This window comes from Anomaloglossus baeobatrachus, chromosome 5, assembly GCF_048569485.1.
Source record: "Anomaloglossus baeobatrachus isolate aAnoBae1 chromosome 5, aAnoBae1.hap1, whole genome shotgun sequence".
NCBI classification, from domain to species: Eukaryota; Metazoa; Chordata; class Amphibia; order Anura; family Aromobatidae; genus Anomaloglossus; species Anomaloglossus baeobatrachus.
The window spans coordinates 308,948,299-308,973,846 of NC_134357.1; the positions used below are offsets into that span (position 1 = coordinate 308,948,299).

At 44.4% G+C, this 25,548-nt stretch overlaps 1 protein-coding gene across 2 annotated transcripts in view; it reads left to right on the forward strand.

The window, feature by feature from the left end:
• Positions 1-25,548, forward strand: part of ENPP7 (ectonucleotide pyrophosphatase/phosphodiesterase 7) — a 67,003-nt gene that overhangs the window by 35,907 nt on the left and 5,548 nt on the right. Inside the window, exons 4-6 of one of the 2 annotated variants that reach the window (XM_075349703.1) lie at positions 21,637-21,874; positions 22,491-22,540; positions 22,690-22,830. In XM_075349703.1, coding sequence (XP_075205818.1) covers positions 21,637-21,874; positions 22,491-22,540; positions 22,690-22,818 — 417 coding nt within the window. In that variant the 3' untranslated portion in view covers positions 22,819-22,830. The remainder of the gene's footprint in view (positions 1-21,636; positions 21,875-22,490; positions 22,541-22,689; positions 22,831-25,548) is intronic. The other variant, XM_075349704.1, reaches the window with a different exon arrangement.

Below are 25,548 nucleotides of genomic sequence, written 5' to 3' on the forward strand. Positions count from 1 at the left end.
ACAAAAAGGAAGCATCAGACATCAAGAGGATGTGAGCAGTTAGTATCATGTTAGGGGCACTTACATGAATATATCACTAGAACCACCATGAGTACATTAATGCATCCCTGGAATAAAGTTTGTAAGGATTTAATGAGGATTTGGTGAGATTATTCTCAGTTTCAGCTCAAAAAATCAATATGAACATAAGCTAATTTACACTGTTTTTGGATAAGAATCTCGCCAAATTCTCCTCAATCTCAAAACAGTTTTGAAGATTTTTTTTAGATTTTAACTTGAAGCCATGAAGCTTGTTTTGGATTGTTAAATGTGTACAAGATCAGATCCACTGTCATTACAGAAGTGCAGCACCAGAACCACCATCTGTACATAAATGCAACACCAGAATCAGCGTCAGTACATGAATGCATCGCAATAATCACCATCAGTACATAAATGCAGTACAAGAACCATTAGCACATGAATGCAGCATCAGAACCAAGCTCAGCACATGAATGCACAGCCAGAACCACCTTCAGCACATGAATACAAAGCTAGAACCAAGGTCAGCACGTGAATGCAACGCCGTAACCACCGTTAGCACATGAATGCAAAGCCAAAACCACCGTCAGCACATAAATGTAGCACCAGAACCACCATCAGCACATGAATGCAGAGTCAAAATTACCATCAGTACATGAATAAATAGCCAACCTTAGCCCCATGTACAATTGCATTGTACAAACCAACTACCAGGTTGTCCTGAAAAATGATAAGGAGATGCTGTGAGTTGGGAGTTGTTATCAGGCATCATCAGATTGCGGAGCATAGAGGAACCACAGTACTGATGAGATTCAGGCAGTATCAAAATGATTTACATGCAGGTACCTTATAGGTGATGTAATCTCAAATCAGAGTTGTTCCCGTGCCTTGTGTCTCCATGAAATAAAGACACCATGATGAGATGTCGCGCACAGTGCTCAAGTGTCCAGATTTCCCTCTTCTCCACCTTCCGCAACACTTCCCAACATGGCGCTCTTAAAAATAAAAGTATCATTATACTGCCCCATAAATGTCTCCTATTCTGCACTCCTGAAAAAAAAATTGCAGTGCTTCCTTCACAAAATATCCCCTCCACAAACTGAACCTCTCCATCATATTCCCCCACAGGCTGCCCCTCTCCATCATATTCCCCCCCTGCTGCCCCTCTCCATTATATTATCCCCAGACTGCCCCTCTCCATTATATTCCCCCCAGGCTGTCCCTCTCCATTATATTCCCCCCAGACTGTCCCTATCCATCATATTCCCCCACAGGCTACCCCTCTCCATCATATTTCCCCACAGGCTGCCCCTATCCATCATATTCCCCCATAGGCTGCCCCTCTCCATCATATTCCCCCCCACGCTGCCCCTCCCCATTATATTACCCCCCAGGCTGCCCCTCTCCATTATATTACCCCCAGGCTGTCCCTCTCCATCATACTCTGCCACAGGCTGCCCCTCTCCATTATATTACCCCCAGGCTGTCCCTCTCCATCATATTTCCCCCACAGGCTGCCCCTATCCATCATATTCCCCCACAAGCTGCCCCTCTCCATCATATTCCCCCCAGGCTGCCCCTCTTCATCATATTCTCTCCCGCCAGGCTGCCTCTCTCCATCATATTCCCCCTACGCTGCCGCTATCCATCATATTTCCCCCAGGCTGCCCCTCTCCATCATAGGCTATGTTCACATTTCCGTTGTTTTGCATCAGTCACCTGTGTTGCTTGACGTTTGTGACTGATGCGTTGTACAACGAGTGACAAGAAATGGAATTCATTGTCATGAGAAAGCGCATTCCGTTGTAAAACGAGAAAAAGAGAACGATCAGCTGATCACTCTCATTAGCCGGCCGCCGGGAGATCAGCTGATCGCTCTCATTAGCCGGCCGCCGGGAGATCAGCTGATCGCTCTCAAAAGCTGGCGACCGGCTTTTGAGAGCGATCAGCTGATCTCCCTCATAAGCCGGCCGCTGGCTTTTGAAAGCAATCAGCTGATCTCCCGGACGCCGGCTTTTGAGAGCAATCAGCTGATCTATTGTGAACGATCAGCTGAATGCTCTCATAAGTTGGCCGCCGGGAGATCAGCTGATCTCTTTCATAAGCCGGCCGCCGGGAGATCAGCTGATCGCTCCCAAAAGCCGGCGGCCGGGACATCAGCTGATCGCTCACAGAAGCCGGCCGCCGGGAGATCAGCTGATCGTTCGGCCGCCGAGAGAGAGACAGTCATTTGAATGATTAAACACAAGATCTGAGCATGCGCAGTGAAAACATAAGGATTCCGCTGCTCAAAAAACGTTACATGCTGCGTTTCTGCCGCCCGACGGTCAGTCGTTCCATGACTGATCAGCCGGTTGGCGGACGCAACGCAAGGGCATCAGTCGCAATCCTCCACTCATACAAGTCTATGGGAAACAACGGAATCTGCCAAACGGATTGCGTTGTTTATCGGAACGGCGGATTGTGACTGATCATAAACAACAGAAATGTGAACATAGTCATTTTCCCCCCCAGGCTGCCCCTCTCCATCATATTCCACCCAGGCTGACCCTCTACATCATATTCCCCCCAGGCTGCCCCTCTCCATAATATCCCTGCTTCTCTCTCACACACACACACCCAGAGCCAGGCTTCACACACACACACTCACACACACACACACACACACCCAGCCAGGCCTCATACACATATACACACACAGCCAGGCCTCATACACACACACACACACACAGTCAGGCCTCACACACACACACACACACACACACACACACACACACACACACACACACAAACACACACACACACAAACACCAGGCCTCATACACAGACACACACACCCAAGCCTCATACACACACACACACACACCCAAGCCTCATACACAGACACACACATACACCCAAGCCTCATACACACACACACACACAGCCAGGCCTCATACACACACACAGAGAGGCCTCATATACACACACACACACACACACAGCCAGGCCTCATACACACACACAGCCAGGCCTCATACACACACACACACACACAGCCAGGCCTCATACACACACATAGACACACACACACAGCCAGGCCTCATACACACACACACACACAAACACAGCCAGGCCTCATACACACACACACATACACACACACACAGCCAGGCCTCATACACACACACACACGCACACACACAGCCAGGCCTCATACACACACACACACACACACAACCAGGCCTCATACACACACACAGCCAGGCCTCATACACATACACACACACACACACACACACACACAGCCAGGCCTCATACACAGACACACACACACACAGTTCCTCTCCAAAACATTCCTCCCCACACTGCTTCAGTACAAAATCCCCCCCCTCCCACCTTAGAGACACACATTGTCCATCTGTATAAAGTACTCCCTCCACTTTTTTTTGCAAAGCTGTGCCCTCTTTCACTCATCTTGTGCCCTAATCCTCTCCCCTCCTCTCTCATCCACGTTGATAAAACTTTTCATCTTCGGCTCCGTGAAGCGCTTACCGGTACCCGACGTGTGTCTGCGCGCCATGTGATGACGTCAGCAGTGCAGTATCATCATGATGCTGCCGCACTTCAGGGCCTGGTCATCGCGCTGCATTGATCAGGGAAGCAGGGAGCAGCATTGGCGCCCACATCTCGCGGGCCGGATGGAGGCTTGATCTACTGTCACTGTCTAATCAGCAGGAGCAGGGGCCGGCACAAAGCACACCACCCCCTCCTCCTGCTCCTGCGGATTTTAACTGTGCAGCGAGTGCAGCATAATCGTGCAGCTCAAGGCAAATGCTGCCTGCCGTTCATGCTGCAAAGGAGAGAGTGGCCGCAGATCGAGTGGCCCACTACAGGGACTGGCCCATCTATGGCCAATCCGGCCCTGCCTCTGTCTATATCATATTACATATTATACGGTTGGCTACCAGCAGCATTGAAAATTGGCGGCGGGGGCCGCTCACCGGACCCCGCCGCTATAGTGGTGGCCGGCGGGTGGCGGCAGCCACAAAATAATGTTAATAAATAAACAGCAGGCAGTGCGGGAGAGGCGGGGGACAGCCCCCCCACCCCTCCACCGGCCAGCCCACCGGGAGAAGTCCCGCCCCTCCCGCCTGTCAGTCCGGGCCTGGATGAATGGATCGATCTGCAGAAGATCTAATCTTTGCTGGCACTGCAATTTAGAAGAGGGAACCATGACCCACATTTGGTGGTCATGCCCGATTTTGAGGGCCTTCTGGGAGATGGTGCTCAAGGTGGTTAAGGCTGTCACGGACGTCATAGTACCAGCCTCACTGAAGGTGGTGCTGTTGTTCATGTTTCCGATGTCTAAAATGGCCTATAAAAAAATCATTGCTGCGACACTTGCTGCAGGCAGCTAAAACAATAATGCCCCATTACAGACCACTCTTCCCTGGAGGAGTGGATCACGGAGGTGTCGTTGTCTCATAGGATGGACACTTTAGTGGCCCAGTCCCATCAGGAGCAATCTTTCGTGGCTACGAAATGGTTCCATTGGGAGGCCTTGTTATCTTCGGCACTGTTCTAGACGGTGCTGAGATAGATTGAGGCATGAGTTGTGTTGTTGTGTACCTAGGATCTTTGTAGTTGCTTTCGTTGGTATGTGTGGATTCCCGTGATCGGAGCTTCAGCAACCTCTCTCCTTTTTCCCTGCTTATGCCTCTCTTTTGGAAGTGACTCTTCTCCTTCTTTTCTGGAATCCCCCATTTCTCAATCTCAACTGCTATTAATTCTTCTTTTTCTTTTTTTCTTCAATGAATCAGTATGTTCACATTATTATTTGTATGATGTTTACTACTAAGCTTTGTTATGGAATAATTTTTGGCTGTTTAAAAATCAATAAAATTTATAAATTGAAAAAAAATAAACGTAAAAAAACAGCTTTTTCATCATACAGCTGAAGAAAAAGGTGGAATAAAATGCAATCAAAAAGTAAAACTGCATGAAAAGAAAAATGGTATTGCTGAAAATGTCATCTTGTTCTGCAAAAAATAAGTCCCCACTCAGCTCCATCCACAGAAAAATAAAAAAGCTATAGCTCTCAAAATATAGCGATTAATGATGGGCGAGCCTGTTCGCCACTGCTCGATACTCGACTGTTACTCATGGTGCTTGGCTGAGTACCATGGGTGTTTGGATGTGTCATACATGAAACAAGAACACAAAGCACAGACTCCCTTCAGTGAATGACGGGAGCCGATACCCCAGTGAGAGCCACTTGCAGCCTCTAAATGACTGTCACTGGAGTTAAACAATGTTTTTGGATGTATTATGTCCAAAAAAAAAACTCCAAGGCTCACTCCCCCCGGAAAATCTCTGTTTATGGCTCGCAGTATGTAGCCAGATAGCCAAATTGTCCAATTATTGACTGCCATTATACTCATGACTCAAATTGGGCACATCCGAGCGTCTGACCTGCTTGACTTGTGTACCAAGCAGCCGAGCATTTTGCACTCAGCCATCACTTATAGTTGATAAACAATTCTTTGTTTTCTATAAAATTGTTTTTATTATGTAAAAGCGCCAAAACATTAAAAAAAACTACATAAATGTGTTATCACTATAATCGTAATGACCTGGAGAATTAAGCTCTGGTATAAATTTTACTGCACAGTGAACGGCATTAATAAAAATTAAAAAAATCCTGAATAGCTGTTTTATGTTCATTCTGCTTCCCTAAAACAGGAATAGAAAGCGATCAAAAAACATAAAGTGCTCAAAAATGGTACCAATAAAAAAGTCAATTCATCACGCATTGTCCTCATGTGACTCTGTCAGCAGAAATAGAGATCTCAAAATATAGAGATTCAAAACCTTTTTTTTGTAAAAAAAAAAAAAAAAATAAGCAAAGTCAATTCTTGACCTGCTGTTGATTTATTCATTTTTCCTCCCAAAGATTGCAGTAAGGCACGGCTCACATTTATCCTGTGCTCTTTATTGAGCACTTACATGGGGTTTCAGTGTAAATCTCTAAAATATATAATTCAGATGGAACCCCTGACAAAAGATTCCCTAAAGTGAGGAAGATGGAATCACCTTAAGCCTGCTTTACACGAGATGACCGATTGTACAATAGCACTATCGATCGTACCCGCCCCCGTCGTTTTTGTGTCACGGGCAATTAGTTGCCCGTGGCGCACAAACTCGTTTAACCCCCGTCACACGTACTTACCTTCCGGACGACCTCACTGTGGGCAACGAACGTCCACTTCCTGGAGTGGGAGAGACGTTCGGCGTCACAGCGACGTCACACGGCAGCTGGCCAATAGAAGCGGAGGGGCGGAGATGAGCGGGATGTAAACATCCCGCCCACCTCTTCCTTCCACATAGCCGGCAACAGCAGCGGGAGGCAGGTAAGCTGTGTTCATTGTTCCTGTGGTGTCACACGGAGCAACGTGTGATGCCACGGAAACGATGAACAACCGCCGTCATTTTAATTAAACAATTTTATGAAACCTAGCGACGAGTACACGACTCACGATTTGTGAACGTTACTGCGTCGCTAGGAGGTGTTACACGAGACGACATCGTGTACGATGCCGGATGTGCGTCACGAAAACCGTGACCCCGACGATGCATCACACGATCAGTCATCTCGTGTAAAGCCCGCATTAGACTCAGTCTGTACTTTGATCCGGCGGTGTCCGTCTTTTCAGTGTTACATAAAAGTGGACTAGGGAACGTCCGGCGGGAGGCCAAATACACAACAAAACAAAGTTAACACCACGACAAACATGGGGTACACCGGGGACACTTTAACAACAGTGGACTCTAGCGCTAGTGAGAGGGAAGATGGGCACCTCCTCATTTACTTGCCGCTGTACCGGAACCTGAATCCCTGAGACAGCCCTACAATAGTCCCTGATTAGAGAGTAGGCATGTGATGGATGCTAGCCTCACTGCTGCACTGAAACAGCACACTGGGAAAGACAACAGACTGTTGCAGTTAGCAACAAGACTGAAGCTACACCAGCAGCTCAGCCACAGGTTTCAGCAGGTCCTTCCAGCTCCAAGAGAAACATCCAAATGAATCAAGAATAACTGGCACCCTCTGCTGGTAGTAGAGGGTATATAAAGGGTCTGGGTGTGGTCCAGACCGGAAACACCTGAGCTGGGACTAGGTCTGCTTGCTGGCAAATAATAGTGCCATTAATACTACAACTGCCAAAGGGAAAGAATAATCCGTTTATATAGCAGAGTCTCACAGGGAAAAGTGAGACTCATACTCAAAAATCTGTCACATGCGTTCGACATCAGTTTTGTGCCCAATGGTATAAAATTCTGTGACATACCTGTGGTGTCAGTATGATTACTGCACCACTAGAATAATTCATTGAGAGGTGTAGTTTGCAATATTGGCTGATTTATGGCTGGGTTCTACTATTCTGGTACCACATGGGCTTTGACATTGTGACATGGCACCCCAAAACCATTCCAGCAAAACATGAAGTCCAATATAGAGCTCTTTTTTTTTGAGCTTTGGCCTGTGCTTCAAAATTAGTTTTCAGTCATATAAACGGGGTACTGACATACTCAGGAAAAATTGACAACAAATTGTACCATTCATTTTCTCCTATTACCCCTTATGAAAATTAAAAACTTGGGGTAAAAGCAACATTTTAATAGAAAAATTTGTCATTTTCATTAACTCAGCCCAATCTTATACAATTATGTGAATAGCCTGAGGGTTAAAAATGCTCTAATCCCCTTGAGGAAATCCTCAAGAGTTGAAGTTATCAAAATGAGGTCACTTGTGGGGATTTCTGTTGTTTTAGCATGCCAGGTCTTCAAATATGACATGGCATTCGCAATCTATTCCAAAATGGCACTCCTTTCATTCTGAGCCATACCAGGCACCTAAACAGTAGTTTTGCCACCACATATGGGGTATCGTCGTACTCAGAAGAAATGACACAACAAATTGTATGGTGCATTTTTTCCTGTTACCCTTGTGAAAGTAAAAAAAATTGGAGCTAAAGCAACATTTTTGTTAGGAAAATTGAATTTTTTTATTTTTACACATCAACATTATAAAATTCTGTGAAGGACCTGGGGGCTCAAGGTGCTCACAAAACATCTAGATAGATTCCTTTAATGGGTCTACTTTCAAAAATAGGGTCACTTGTGGAGGGTTTCCACTGTTTCGGCACATTAAAGACTCTGTAAAAATGACATGGTGTCCATTATCGATTCCAGGCGATTTTGCGTTCCAAAAGTTAAATAGTCCTCCTTCCCTTCCGAGCCCTGAAATGCGCCCCAACAGTAGCTTTCCACCACATATGGGATATGTTCTCAGAAGAAATTGCACAACAAATTGTATGTTGTATCTTCTCCTGTAACCCTTGTGAAAATTCCAAATGTGGGGCTAAATTAACATTTTTGTTCAAACAAATGAAATTTTAGGTTTTTTCCTTTTCACAATGCTTTAATTCCTGTGAAGCACCTAAAGCATACCTCCCAACTTTTAAAGAAGGAAAAGAGGGACAAAGTTTGCGGCGCGCGTAGCGCGCCGCGGCAAATTTTTAGGCCACGCCCCCTAACCACACCCATTTCACAGTCACGCCCATATCCACTCCCCATCCACACCCATTCAGCACAAACACGCAGGCAGCCGGCGGGCCTCCAGCACGGACACGCAGGCAGCCGGCGGGCCTCCAGCACGGACACGCAGGCAGCCGGCGGGCCTCCAGCACGGACACGCAGGCAGCCGGCGGGCCTCCAGCACGGACACGCAGGCAGCCGGCGGGCCTCCAGCACGGACACGCAGGCAGCCGGCGGGCCTCCAGCACGGACACGCAGGCAGCCGGCGGGCCTCCAGCACGGACACGCAGGCAGCCGGCGGGCCTCCAGCACGGACACGCAGGCAGCCGGCGGGCCTCCAGCACGGACACGCAGGCAGCCGGCGGGCCTCCAGCACGGACACGCAGGCAGCCGGCGGGCCTCCAGCACGGACACGCAGGCAGCCGGCGGGCCTCCAGCACGGACACGCAGGCAGCCACAGTGAGGCGGCCGGTCGCCCGCACAGTGAGGCGGCCGGTCGCCTTCACAGACAGGCGGCCGGCCGCCTTCACAGACAGGCGGCGGGCCGCCCGCACAGAGAGGCGGCCAGCCGCCCGCACAGAGAGGCGGCCGGCTGCCCGCACAATGAGGCGGCGGGCCGCCCGCACAGACAGGCGGCGGGGGGCGCCCGCACAGACAGGCGGCAGGGGGGCGCCCGCACAGACAGGCGGCAGGGGGGCGCCCGCACAGACAGGCGGCGGGGGGCGCCCGCACAGACAGGCGGCGGGTGGCGCCCGCACAGACAGGCGGCAGGGGGGCGCCCGCACAGACAGGTGGCGGGCCGACCGCACAGACAGGCGGCCGGCCGACCGCACAGACAGGCGGCCGGCCGACCGCACAGACAGGCTCCGGCCGGGGGTGAGGGGGGAGGGAGGGAAATCAGCGCTGGGGAGATTAGTTTACTGTACCAGCAGCAGCACAGGCAGCGCTCCTCTCTATGCCACGTCTACTAGGATGGTAGGAGGGAAAAGCAGGGAGGCGGAGAGAGAGTGGGTGGGCGGAGCCCGGGAGCCGGCCGTCTCGCCCGTGGCAACGGGACAAACAACGTAAAGAGTGAAAGTCCCGCTGTATCCGGGACGGTTGGGAGGTATGCAGCATGTTAGAATGTGTACATAAGATCCCGCTGGTGGTGGCCGCAGCTTATAGGCCCCAAATCTGGTGACAGGTTCCCTTTAAAGTGAACCTGTCAGGTGCAATATGCACTCAGAGCCAGGAGCAGTTCTGGGTACATATTGCTAATCCCTGCCTAACCGTCCCTGTATACACTAGCATAGATAAAGAGATCAAGAACAAATATTTTTAAAGATCTTATATCTTATGCTAATGAGCGCGGGGACTAGTCCGAAGGGCGTTACTTCACTTGGCTAGTCGGCTCGCATAGCATGTTAGCATGTTATTACGCCCCTGTGTGAGTACTAATACGCTATGTGAGCCGACTAGCCAAGTGAAGTAACGCCCTTGGGACTAGTCCCCGCGCTAATTAGCATAAGATATAAGCTCTTTAAAAATACTTTTTCTATAGATGCCTTTATCTATGCTAGTGTATACAGGGACGGTTAGGCAGGGATTAGCAATATACACCCAGAACTGCTCCTGGCTCTGAGTGCAGATTGCACCTGACAGGTTCCCTTTAAAGGGAAACTGTCACCAGAAATTTAGCAAAAAAATAAAAGATTCCCCTCTGCAGCTCCTGGGATGAATTCTGGAAAGGTTCCTGTTGTTATTGTGCCCACTTTGAGACCTAAAAAAATACTTTATGAAGTCTTACCTTTTTGTATGCAAATCTGTTTTTATGGTCACGGGGGCGGGCTGCCTGGTGTCCGTTATTCCCCCTCCTGCCGCTGGACACCGTCCCCCATTGCTCATTTCCATACATGAGGACGCCTTCCTCATGTAACTGTCCTCCTGAAGTTTTGTGCATGCCCAGTGCCACTCTCGCGGGACTGAGCACTGTGCAAAGTGTGAACGCTTTTGAGGTGATTGCGCAGGCGCGAGATTATGGGCGGCGCTGTGATTGTCATCAGCAGCGTCATCCAAGTACCTGCCCATAATCTTGTGCCCGCGCTTCTCACTCTGCCTCCACCGTTATGTGCAAGCACTGGCCATATGAACCACGTTACCTATTACCATGGGCGCGAGATTATGGGCGGCGCTGTGATTGTCATCAGCAGCGTCATCCAAGTACCTGCCCATAATCTCGTGCCCGCGCTTCTCACTCTGCCTCCACCGTTATGCGCAAGCACTGTCCATATGAACCATGTTACCTATTACCGTGGGCGCGAGATTATGGGCGGCGCTGTGATTGTCATCAGCAAAGTCATCCAAGTACCCGCCCATAATCTCGTGCAAGCGGTAATAGGTAACATGGTTCATATGGCCAGCACTTGCGCATAACGGTGGAGTCAGAGGGAAAAGTGCGGGCACGAGATTATGGGCGGGTACTTGGTTAACGCTGTTGATGACAATCACAGCGCCGCCCATAATCTCGTGCCTGCGCAATCACCTGAAAAAGCGTTCACATGCGCAAATCTTCGGGAGGACAGTTACATGAGGAAGGCGTCCTTGTGTATGTAAATGAGCAATGGGGGACTGCGTAAAGCGGCAGGAGGGGGAATAACGGACGCCAGACAGCCCGCCCCCGTGACCATAAAAACACATTTGCATACAAAAAGGTAAGACTTCATAAAGTATTTTTGTAGGTCTCAAAGGGGGCACAATAGCAACAGGAACCTTTCTAGAAGCAGCCCAGGAGCTGGAGAGGGGAATCTATTACTTTTATTGTGAAATTTCTGCTGACATGTTCCCTTTAACTGGTAGGGCAGCCAGGATAAAGCAGAGCTGAAGTTGTTGGGAAGCTAGGACCCAGCAGCTCCACAGGCAGGAGACCACTGATCGGTAATAGAAGCCTGCAGATGTCACTCTGCATAGGTTATTACTGGCCAGTGCTATCTGCAGGAGAGAGAAGTGCTGATTGCACGGTCTCCTCAGCGTCCTGACTCCCCGCGTGTCTGCAGCAGTGAGAAGCCGCACACGGGGAGTCAGAGAACAGCTGCAGACAAACGCAGGCTCCGGGACTGGGGGGGTCGGCTCTGGGGGAGGGGGGGGTCGCTCTGCTGCAGGGAGGGGTCGCTCTGCTGCAGGGGGTGATTCATACCTCAGCAGCAGTCACAGGAGTAGGTGCGCGCTCGGCTCTGTAATGAATAGAAGGGAGAAACAGCGAGGCGGGGCTACAGTGGGTGGGTGGAGCCCGGGATAAACAGCCTCACGGGCGGGACCCGGGATCAAAGGCTCAGAAGAGGGACTGTCCCGCTGTATCCGGGACGGTTGGGAGGTATGCCTAAAGTCTTCAACTTTTTGAATGTGGTTTTGAGCACATATTTCTGTAACATAAGCCCTTCAAATGTGATGCGGTCCATAAAAAAATTGTTTTTTCTTGGAAAGATTAGAAATTGCTGATAAACATTTAACTTTTCTAACTTTCTAATACCAAAATATATATTTTAAAAAAATAATGCTGATGTAAAGTAGACATGTGGTAAATGTTATTTAATAAATATTTTGTGAAATGTTACTTTTTGATTTATTCCATAAAAATTAAAACATTTTCACCAAATTTCCAATGTTTTCACAAATAAATGCAAAAAATATCATCCCAAGTTTACAACTAGCAGGAAGTACAGTATGGCACAAAAAAAAATCTCAGAATCACTGGGATTTGTGGAAGCGTTCAATACAGTATGTCATATGATGGAAATGATTGCATTACGCATCCAGGCTCCTTGTTGCAACTGTCAAAATAGAAATTACTTTTGATCTTGGTAGTTTTACCCTATTAGATGCCTGATAAGTATCTATCACATAATGCCAATCTTTACAGTGGTTAGCCAGGCGTCCAGGAAACGTCGGCATTTGGTATCTATGTACTAAGCCAGGCCAAGCCTGATAGTTTAGGGTCAGCATAACACTGGAAATTTGAAATCATTATATAACCACCCAAACAATAGTTTCATAATTTTTAAGGTTGAAAGTAGATTTAAGTCCATCAAGTTCAACCTAACATGTTGATCCAGAAGAAGGCAAAAAAAAGTTTATGTTCCCTATTGGGACAAATAAGTTTAAAAATTAAATTAAATAAATAAAAAGAGTTAGAATAATAATAAAAAATGCTACTTTTGGATCTCTATAATCATCATAACCCACAGAATAATGAATTGATTTAAAGAAAAATGGTGGATTTGTAGATAAAATGAAAAAATATATGTGCTCATTGCCAGGAATTTTTCTCCAGATGTCGGTAACAATGCATCCAATTCACACAGGCAAGGCAAAAAGATGAAACCATAGGAGTCTATAAATTTAGTGATGTGTAATAATGATAAATGACTTAGGGAAAAAGTATTGAACACAATTACTGAAATGTATTTATTTCTTCGTACAAAAGCCTTTGTTGGTGATGACAGCATCAAGACGCCTCCTGTATGGAGAACCTTTTTTCATGCATTGCTCAGGTGAGATTTTGGACCAGTCTTCCACACAAACACTCTTCAAATTTTGAAGGTTCTGGGAACTTCTTCTATGAACTCTGAACTTAGTTCCTTACATAAATGTTCTATTGGATTCAAATCAGGTGATTTGGCTGGGCCATTCTAGCAGCTTTATTTCCTTTTTCTGAAACCAATTGAGAGTTTCTTTGGCTGTGTGTTTAGGATCATTGTTTTGCTGAAATGTCCACCCTCATTTCTTCTTTGTTAGCCTGGTAGATGGCAGTAGATTTTTATCAAGAATGCTTAGGTACATTTGTCCATTAATCCTTATTTTAATCATAGGAAGTTTGCATGCTGAAAGCCTCACAACATGATGTTGTCATCTCCAAAAGTTCTGTCCCCACTTAAGGTACCGTCACACATAACAAGATCGCTAGCAAGATTGCTGCTGAGTCACGGTTTCCGTGACGCAGTAGCGATCCCGTTAGCGATCTTGTTATGTGTGACATCTACCAGCGATCAGGCCCCTGCTGTGAGATCTCTAGTCGTTGCCGAATGGCCCAGGCCATTTTCTTCAAAGGTGATGTCCTGCTGGGCAGGACACATCGCTGTGTTTGACACTGTGTGACAGGGTCACAGTGACTGCTGAGATCGTTATACAGGTCGCTACTGCGACCTGTATCGTTCCTGCATCGTTGGTAAGGTCTGTATGTGTGAAATCTCACCAGCGACCTCCCAGCGACTTACCAGCGATCCCTATCAGGTCGCATCGTTTTCGGGATCGCTGGTAAGTCGTTGTGTGTGACTGGACCTTTAGATACGATTGAAGACAAGTAGTTGGGTAGAAGTGTGAGGAGCCTTGCCTTCGTTTCCACTAGATGGGGCAGACATGACCAGAGCACTCCAGGGTGGATGGATTCAAATGTACACACGCTGAGGTGAAGCAACGATGGTTTATTTTTCCTCCATGAACAAAAACGTGCAGCAATACAGTGGTTCAAGTGGCTGTAACTTTGGTAGTCTTGTGATGATTGTCCTAGAGCTGCTACTATGGTCAAAAACTTTTTCTTTCTGAAGCCCAAAGGACAGAGATGTGCTCCTCACGATGCACTGACTAAAAGTGAAAGTAACTTGGAGTCAGGATATGAGATCACATATAGGGTTGAAAACACTCCCACAGGCTGGACTAAAAAGAACCAGGGGAACAGAATGGTCTGACCAGTAGATGGCAGCAAAGGACAAGCATGAACGTATATACATTGAATAACATTAATTAAATAACAGTAGATATGTCATTAAAAGTTTTAAAGAAAACAGGTAGGAACAGCACACCAAACTTCACTGCTGGTATGGTGTTTTGGGGGTAATATATAGTGCCTTTTAGTCTACAAATGATGTGTTATGGCACCCAAAGATTTCAATTTGGCTGTCATCTCACCAAACTATATTCTCTATTCTCCCAGTATTTCACAAGCTTGTGCAATGTTGTTGAGCAAACCTTAAATACGCTTGAACATGCTTTTTGTTCAGCAATTGAATCTTGCGTGGTGAGTGTGCATGCATGCCACGGAGGTTGAATGCATTACATAGTTTTTTTTTAGGGTTTTTTTTAAACAATTATAACTACTGATTCCAGGTCTTTCTGTACCTCTTCACAGGTGGTTTTTGGCTTTTGGACAACTCTTCTGATAATTCTTTTCAGTTCTTTATCTGAAATCTTGCAGGGAACACCTGGTCATGGCCGGTTTTTGATGAAATGATGTTCTTTCCACTTCCAGATTATGGCTCCAACGTTACTCACTGGAGCCTTCAGTTCAGTAGCTTAGAAATTCTTTGCAACCAATGCCATCAGTATGTTTTGAAACAATAAGGTTGCAAAGGTCTTGAGACAGCTCACTGGTTTTACCCATCATAAAATGTTTTTTTTTGTGTTACACTTTGGTAATGAAACACCTTTTTATAGGCGACTAGTTGAACTAAGTGGTAGGATTGCTTTCCAATTCCTGACAAATTTCAGCTGGTGTTATCATGACTTTTCATGGCTTTCTACATCTGTCTTTCTTCATGTATTCAATACTTTTTTCCTGTGTTGTTTCTCATTATTACACATCACTACATTTTTGGACATCTATAGCTTGCTTTCTTTGCCTATGTGGATTGGATAGATTGTTACTGACATCTGGTGAGAAATTCATGGCACTAGCACCTTTAGAAATATATTTACTTAGAAAATTGGTGAAGTGTTCAATATTTATTTAACCCGCTGTAGTTTTTATTCATGTTTTATTATTATTATGAGTAATAAAAACTGAGTGAACAAAATATTTTCTTTTTGGGTTCACTATATTCTGAGAACCATGCATTAACATTTTTTACTTTCAGTGTACCTGTTTGTGGACTTATGTTGCGATAAGATGTAGTTTACAGTGGTGCTCCCACCTTTTAACCATTTTTATTTAACTCTTTTGTGGAATAGAATAAACAAAAACAGGAATTCTGGCATTGTTCTTTGCATTTATTTTTTGTGGTGGTCACTGTGAGGGATAGTGGCATACCATCAAAAGAGGCAGGCCACACCACTGCTATGGGGTCCATGAGCTAGGGGGGCCCACGGCGGATGCCCACTTTCACTTTAATCTCAGGCTGAGTGTCAGACTGTCACTCAGCACCGGCGTGTACAGTGTGCTAGGAGGAGCTTCTCCTGCTCTGTTACTTCGCTCTCTGGCTGAATTTGCATGCACACGATACGCCCTTTGGCTGACACAGCTTTCCAGCCAGAGAGTGGAGCTATGGACTTGGTGGTAGACAAGCGAGCGGATGTCATTGGTGGTTGCTACTATTTGTGGGCAGCTCTGTATGGCGTTGACACTCAGCTGGGAGTCAGGCAGACACAGTCACAAAACTGGAGTACTGCCTCTGGAGACAGTGACCTAGGCCCAGCGGTTGTAGTAATCATACCTCCCAACCATACCGAATTCTGCGGGACCGATTTGAGAGCTCTCTCCCGCAGTACCGCGGCTCAAAGCTGTCGTCCCTGCTCCTCCCCTCAGTGCAGTGAATAAATGAAATTAAATTTTCATCTGCTCTGGTTTACCGGGACTTGAACTCGTTGTCCATAGGCAGCAGCTTTACCACTGAGAAGATTTGATTATCTTGACCTCTGTATTGCAGTAGAGAAACCAGAAGCAGATTATTCAGCTACAAAGATGGATGGATGGATGGATGGATGGATGGATGATGGATAGATAGATAGATACATGATAGATAGAGGGATGGATAGATAATAGATACATGATAGATAGATAGATAATAGATACATAAATGATAAATAGATAATAGACAGAGGGATAGATATATAATAGATACATGATCGATAGATAGATAGATGGACAGATAGACGGATAGATGGATAGATAGATAGATAGATACATGATAGAGGGCTAGATAGATGCATGATAGATAATAGATAAATAGATACATGATAAATAGATAGATTTACCGTGTGCAGAATTATTAGGCAAGTTGTATTTTACAGGATTTTTTTATTATTGATCAACAACTATGTTCTCAATCAACCCAAAAGACTCATAAATATCAAAGCTTAATATTTTTGGAAGTTGGAGTGTGTTTTTTTTTTTTTAGATTTTGCTATCTTAGGAGGATATCTGTTTGTGCAGGTAACTATTTCTGTGCAGAATTAATTGGCAACTTAATATAAAACAAATATATTCCCATCTCACTTCTTTATTTTCACCAGGTAAACCAATATATCTGCACAAAATGTAGAAATAAACATTTCTGACATGCAAAAATAAAACCCAAAAAAATTTGTGACCAATATAGCCACCTTTCTTTCTGATGACACTCAACAGCCTACCATCCATAGATTCTGCCAGTTGCTTGATCTGTTTACGATCAACATTGCGTGCAGAAGCCACCACAGCATCCCAGACACTGTTCCGAGAGGTGGACTGTTTTCCCTCCCTGTAGATCTCACATTTTATTACAGGTTCTCTATGGGGTTCAGATCAGGTAAACAAGGTGGCCATGTCATTATTTTTTCATCTTTTAGATCTTTACTGGCCAGCCATGCTGTGGAGGAGTTGGATGCATGAGATGGAGCATTGAATTGCATGAAAAACATGTTTTTCTGGAACGATACCGACTTCTTCCTGTACCACTGCCTGAAGAAGTTGTCTTTCAGAAACTGGCAGCAGATCTTGGAGTTGAGCTTCACTCCATCCTCAACCCGAAAAAGGCCCACAAGTTCATCTTTGATGATACCAGCCCATACCAGTACCCCACCTCCACATTGCTGGCGTCTGAGTCGGAATGGAGCTCTCTGCCCTTTACTGATCCAGCCTCTGGCCCATCCATCTGGCCCACCAAGAGTCACTCTCATTTCATCAGTCCATAAAACCTTTGAAAAATCAGTCTTAAGATATTTCTTGGCCCAGTCTTGACGTTTATCTTATGTTTCTTGTTCAAAGGTGGTCGTTTTTCAGTCTTCCTTACCTTGGCCATGTCTCTGAGTATGGCACACCTTGTGCTTTTTGATACTCCAGTAACATTGCAGCTCTGATATATGGCCAAACTGGTGGCAAATGGCATATTGGCAGCTTTACGCTTGATTTTCCTCAATTCATGGGCAGTTATTTTGCGCCTTTTTTGCCCAACACGCTTCTTGCGACCTTGTTTGCTATTTGCCATGACACGCTTGATTGTTCAGTGATCACGCTTCAAAAGTTTGGCAATTTCAAGACTGCTGCATCCCTCTGCAAGACATCTCACAATTTTGGACTTTTCAGAGCCCATCAAGTCTCTCTTGTGACCCATTTTGCTAAAGGAAAGGAAAATGCCTAATAATTAAGCACACCTTATATAGGGTGTTGATGTCATCACACCACACCCCTCCTCATTACAGAGATGCACATCAACTGATTTACTTAATTGGTAGTTGGCTCTCAAGCCTATACAGCTTGGCGTAGGACAACATGTATAAAAAGTAATTATTCACAAGGAGAAAATCTATTGCCAATCAATGTCTCTAAGTGTAAAACACAGAAACTCTATATAAATCACTCAAAAGACCAAATTTAACAAAAAGGTGTCAAAATCTTTATTATAACATGATTAAAAAACATATACACAAAAAGACAGAATTACAAATATGAGGTGTGATAAAAGAGGTCTACCCCAGCTATTGTAAGGAGCATGAAAAATCAGCATTAGGAAACCATATAATTATACATGCATGATAATGAATATTTCATTACACTAAATTTCATATATTAATTATGCCCAGGATTGAGATGGATTTGACTAATTGAATTTATCCAAGATATTCAATATATTCAATCAATATGGAATCAAGCTGTATATAATTGATAATTAGTACAAACACAAAGCTCTAGTAGAATAATGAATTGAATCCTGCTATGATTGCTCCATGTGCAAGGAAATGCATTCTGTGTGCCATCATAGGATTATGCACAAGAGGTAACCATATTAATCATAAGAAAAGGAGTCAATATTATGGTCTATTGGCAAAGCAGAGATCCAAAGCTCCAAGTATATTACCTGTGCCGAGGCAGACCCACACACTACGGCAATGATCGTTTCTCGTTAGCTTCGTCAGGCAGTCAGGGAAGCTAACAAGCTAACGAAGTTGACGAAGGTAATGAGAAACGATCGTTGCAGTGGTGTGTGGGTCTGCCTCGGCACAGCTAATATACTTGGAGCTTTGGATCTCTGCTTTGCAAATAGACCATAATATTGACTCCTTTTCTTATGATCAATATGGTTACCTCTTGTGCATAATCCTATGATGACACACAGAATGCATTTCCTTCCACATGGAGCAATCATAGCAGGATTCAATTCATTATTCTAGATTTTGATGTATAAAAAGTATCATGTAATCAAAATACTCATTTGCCTAATAATTCTGCACACAGTGTAGATAGATAGATAGATACATGGATAGATGGAGAGATAGAAAGATGGACAGATAGATAGATGGATCGATGGATACATAGATACATGGATACATGGATAGATAAATAGATAGATAGATACATGGATAGATAGATAGATAGATAGATAGATACATGATAGATAATAGATACAGTCATATGAAAAAGTTTGGGCACCCCTATTAATGTTAACCTTTTTTCTTTATAAAAATTTGGATTTTTGCAACAGCTATTTCAGTTTCATATATCTAATAAATGATGGACTCAATAATATTTCTGAATTGAAATGAGGTTTATTGTACTAACAGAAAATGTGCAATCCGCATTTAAACTAAATTTGACAGGTGCATAAGTATGGGCACCTCAACATAAAAGTGACATTAATATTTTGTAGATCCTCCTTTTGCAAAAATCACAGCCTCTAGTCGCTTCCTGTAGCTTTTAATGAGTTCCTGGATCCTGGATGAAGGTATATTTGACCATTCCTGTTTACAAAACAATTCCAGTTCAGTTAAGTTTGATGGTCGCCGAGCATGGACAGCTGCTTCACATCATCCCACAGATGTTCAATGATATTCAGGTCTGGGGACTGAGATGGCCATTCCAGAACATTGTAATTGTTCCTCTGCATTAATGCCTGAGTATATTTGGAGCGATGTTTTGGATCATTGTCTTGCTGAAATATCCATCCCCTGCGTAACGTCAACTTTGTCACTGATTCTTGCACATTATTGTCAAGAATCTGCTGATACTGAGTTGAATCCATGCGACCCTCAACTTTAACAAGATTCCCAGTGCCGGCATTGGCCACACAGCCCCAAAGCATGATGGAACCTCCACCAAATTTTACTGTGGGTAGCAAGTGCTTTTCTTGGAATGCCGTGTTTTTTTGCCTCCATGCATAAGCCTTTTTGTATGACCAAACAACTCAATCTTTGTTTCATCAGACCACAGGACCTTCGTCCAAAATGTAAATGGCTTGACCAAATGTGCTTTTGCATACCTCAGGCGACTCTGTTTGTGGCGTGCTTGCAGAAACGGCTTCTTTTGCATCACTCTCCCATACAGCTTCTCCTTGTGCAACGTGCGCTGTATTATTGATCGATGCACAGTGACACCATCTGCAGCAAGATGAAGCTGCAGGTCTTTGGAGGTGGTCTGTGGATTGTCCTTGACTGTTCTCACCAGTCTTCTTCTCTGCCTTTCTGATATTTTTCTTGGCCTGCCACTTCTGGGCTTAACGAGAACTGTACCTGTGTTCTTCCATTTCCTTACTATGTTCCTCACAGTGGAAACTGACAGTTTAAATCTCTAAGACAACTTTTTGTATCCTTCCCCTGAACAACTATGTTGAATAATTTTTGTTTTCAGATCATTTGAGAGTTATTTTTAGGAGCCCATGATGCCACTCTTCATAGGAGATTCAAATAGGAGAACAACTTGCAAGTGGCCACCTTAAATACCTTTCCTCATGATTGGATACACCTACCTATGAAGTTCAGAGCTCAATGAGGTTACAAAACCAATTCAGTGCTTCAGTAAGTCAGTAAAAAGTAGTTAGGAGTGTTCAAAACAAGAAATTGATAAGGGTGCCCATACTTATGCACCTGTCAAATTTAGTTTAAATGCAGATTGCCCATTTTCTGTTAGTACAATAAACCACATTTCAATCCAGAAATATTACTCAGTCCATCAGTTATTAGATATATGAAACTGAAATAGCTGTTGCAAAAATCCAAATTGTTAAAAAGAAAAAAGGTTAACATTAATAGGGGTGCCCAAACTTTTTCATATGACTGTAGATGGATAAATAGATAATGGATAGAAAGATAGATAGATAGATAGATAGATAGATGATAGATATATGGATAGATAAATGATACATTATAGATGATAGATAGATAATAGATAGATGAGGGATAGATATATAATAGATACATGATAGATAGATAGATAGATAGATAGATAGATAGATATATGCATGATAAATAGATAGATATATAATAGATAGATAATAGACAGAGGGGTAGATATATAATATATACATGATAGATAGATGAGATACATGAGAGATAGATAAATACTGCATCTCTTTGTATGTGAAGGAAAGAGATTAATTTTTTGCCATAAACTTCTATAAAGAAATGAGAAAAAAAATACAAATATATATAAAAAAATTGTTCTTTATTTTCACCACCTTGGATTCAGACTATCAACTTTCAAACGTGTCTAGCAGCCCTCCTAGCTGTTCTAGCTGTTTGAGCCACTAGGACTGATGATATTATAAGGAGGATTTTATATAGATAAACCTACAATGCAGATGAACCTACAATGTATGATTTCATATGAAATTGAAGGCATATACTGTAGATGCACAGCGAGCCTCCTTAAAACTATAAGGACATTTATAACAGCTTTGATGTCATAGATGCATTTCCTAAGGATCTGTTCTGTATAAATAGATCTAACATTTAAAGATTCATCATGTTGATACCAAAATGTGAACCAGTAATATAATAAATGCACATTTTTAACTGTGGCAAACTTTTTTTTTCTAGTATGCAAAGTTCCAATTTAATAATGGTGAACATGGCTTTGATAATAAAGAAATAGAAATGAAAACCATATTCAGAGCTGTGGGCCCTTCATTCAAAAAAGGCCTGATAGTGGAGCCTTTTGAAAGTGTCAACGTGTATGCACTAATGTGCGAGCTGTTGGGAATAACACCAGAGCCTCATGATGGAAACCTTGATGTAACCAAGAACATGTTACTGACAGAAAGCCAGGATGATAAAGGTTGGTTTCCATAGATGGATGCAGTTCAATAAGTTTTGAGTCAAATGGAAGTAATAATATTGGGCTATAGCTGGACATACAGGGTTGGTTTGAGGATGGGTGTAAACAGTGTTGGACTGGCTGTCGGAGGAACCTCCAGTAATAGCAGTCCTGGCTACGGTTACCTGGATTGAACTCCGGAGCTCTCACCTGAGCTCTGGAGTGCAGCCTGGACTGAACTCGGGGTTTGCAGGACTGAACTGCAAACACCGACTACTTCCACAGCGATTGCGGATTAGTTTATGGCAGCTGCGGACGGACCAGGCTGAACTCCGGAGCTGTCACCTGAGCTCCGGAGTTCAATGCAGGTAAACGCAGCAAGGCCTGGTATTACTGGAGGTTCCTGCGGTAGCCAGTCCGATTCTGGGTGTGCTGGTAGCATGTTTTAAAAAGGAAAAGAAGACACCAATGGTTAACAATCTGCAAATTTTATCATTCCCTATATTATGTCAGTCACATATATACAGTATTTAAGTTCTAGAACGTCTCTATCATGGAGCGGTAAAAACAAATTGACGGAGAAAACTGAAAACTAGACCTTGCTTTCATTACTTCTTTTTATTTATTTTTTTTTCAGTCACAAGTCCAACACCTACTGTTCTTCCGGATAGATTAACCCATGCAGATGGAAAGTATAGTCATAATCTACATATGAATAAGGCCTACATGATATCTACATGCATGCCTGGATAAACTTCTCTTTATAATAGCTGTGATACAATTTATACTGTTATTTTATAATTCAGAGTATTCATTTATCTTTTTTATTTGTTTTAGACGCTGTAGCAGATGTGATTTACCAGGCTACAATTGGACTTACCGCTGTAGTTGGAATTCTTTTTATTACTTTTGTCATTACGGTAGTGGTCATAGCTGTCAAAAGAAAAAGAAAAAGAATAGTATAACAACAGCAAGAGGTGAAGTATAAATCATGTGTATGTGTGTGTGTACATTCTACATTTTAGACGACCATTAAAATCAAACTCTTGAATATAAAATAGTCAGACAGTGGAGCTTTCTTGGATAATATTTTTAGATAAGTGGAGAAATAGCCTGGTAGACAGAGGGAGAAAGGTAGCCAACTCACTCTGTCAGGGGTGGAAATATTATTGGTGCAGCCTGTGCAGCCGCATCGGAGCCCAAGGGATTAGGGGGTCAATTTCCACCTCCAAAGAAGGCAGAATGGTGCATTTTGATGAGTTTTTGGGTTGCAAAGGGCCCATATATTGTTCTTGCACAGGGGCCCTTTTCGGTCTGTGTCCACCAGTGCACTCTGTTACGTGAATACATGCCATTTCACATAGGTAATGCATACACTTGAGATCTGTTTGTGGAGACACCACAAAGTTGAATGCAAATACAGGATATACCCTCACAGAGAAAAAAAAGGACTAGGGTAAGGTATTATCCACATTGACAGCAAAGATGATTCTTACAGCCAAACTGTATTACAATATTCTTAAAGAAAAGCATGGACAACCTTATTAACTCTTTAAATTAGCTTGGATTTGCTCTGGCTCTCCAAGACCAGTAAGCTACGATGTAATCAATTCAGGTCATCTAATGACCTGAATGATGCTGGTCACACATACCCAACAACTCTGCTCACAGCCAGGTCTCTGTATAGTGTTCCTTTGTTAATTGCAGGGTAGCCTATAGGCATCACTTTCTGCCCTTGTTCCTATTTATATTTGCTGCTCTGAAGTGAATAGTGAATCATTTTGCAGAGAATTATACTTGTGTAGCCCAGCTCAGTTGATGGACCTGCACACTGCTTGGCACTTTATCCCCCAGTGGTGCCATTGTTTGTATGAAAATGTCATAACTCTTCACTGGATCCTTTTTTAACATCATGTAAATTGTAAATAATATTTATTTTTATGATCTATACACTGAGTGTTATATACAATGGTGGGTCAATCTCATTTTAAATCTCATTTTAAACAACAGTTTTCATCTTTATTTATGTGAACTATTTGGCTTGTTCTATGGTAAGTACAACTTTAAAAGTTTGTATCAAGTTACCTGCATCTATAGAAAATGGTATAACCTTCTAATTGTCAGGGGTACGACTGCTGAGAACCCAACCACTAAACTTGGCTATTTCTGGCAGTCTCTTAGGGGCACTTTGCACACTACGACATCGCAAGCCGATGCTTGCAATGCCGAACGCGATAGTCCCCGCCCCCGTCGCAGCTGCAATATCATGGTGATAGCTGGCGTAGCGAACATTATCGCTATGCCAGCTTCACATGCACTCACCTGCTCTGGGACGTCGCTCTTGCCGGTGACCCGCCTCCTTATTAAGGGGGCGGGTCGTGCGGCATCATAGCGACGTCACACGGCAGACAACGAATAGAAGCGGAGGGGCGGAGATGAGCGGGACGTAAACATCCCGCCCACCTTCTTCCTTCTCATTGTGGCCGGGACACAGGTAGGAGATGTTCCTCGCTCCTGCGGCTTCATACACAGCAATGTGTGCTGCCGCAGGAACGAGGAACAACATCGTAACATCGGCCCTTCCCAATTCATGGAAATGACCGAGGCTACACCGATGATACGATTACGACGCTTTTGCGCTCATTAATCGTATCAAAAATGCTTTACACACTACGATATCGCCTGCGACGCTGGATGTGCGTCACTTTCAATTTGACCCCACCGACATCGCACCTGCGATGTCGTAGTGTGCAAAGTGCCCCTTAGGCCCATTTCACACATCCGACATTTCGCCGGATTACCGGATTCAGCACACTCCAGTACAGTGTAATACAGTACAATGGCATCGCGGCAAGCTCCGGTCACATGCTCCAGTCACATGACAGCATGTGACTGGAGCTTGCCGTGATGCCATAGTACTGTATTAGGCCTCTGCCACACATACATGAAAATCACGCACGTGCTGCGAGACACGTGCTGCGATTTCCCTGCGTGTTGCATTTGGTAAGTACGTGTCTCCGGTACATGCGGACCACATGTGTTCTACGTGTGCTATCCGCGATAACACACGGAGAACCGGTAATTTGCATACTCATATGGTCCTTCCTGCTGTCCAGGGTACTGATCTTCGGTCTCCAGCCCTGCTGACTCCCCGCTGCTGCTGCTTCAGGCTGCAGTGAAGTGAATATTAAATAAGCATAATGAGCGGCGGTCGGCAGCAAGTGACAGCAGCGGCAGAGACAGGAGGGCTGGAGAAGGTGAGTAAAGATATATTTTTTTTCTCTGACACGTGAGTTTTCTCAGGCGCGTGTCACACGGGACCGCATCCACACTACATCCGTGTGGTACGGGTGCGGGCCAAGTGACACCCGTGATGCCGGAGAAAAACGGACATGTCAACGTGAGAAACACACGGACACACGTAAGTACGGAACAGACACACGTTCCATTCCAAAATACTTACGTGTGTCCAAACCATTAGGAATACATAGGTCCACGTGTGTACGTGTCTCCGGTACGTGAGAAAACTGTCAAACACGTACCAGAGGCACGAACGTGTGACAGAGGCCTTACACTGTACTGGAGTGTGCCATATTCGGTAATCCGGTGAAATACCGGATTTGGGAAACGGACCTTAGAAAATGAGGAGAACCTAAGGTGCACATGCTTGACTTCCTCTTCATTTAGATGAGACT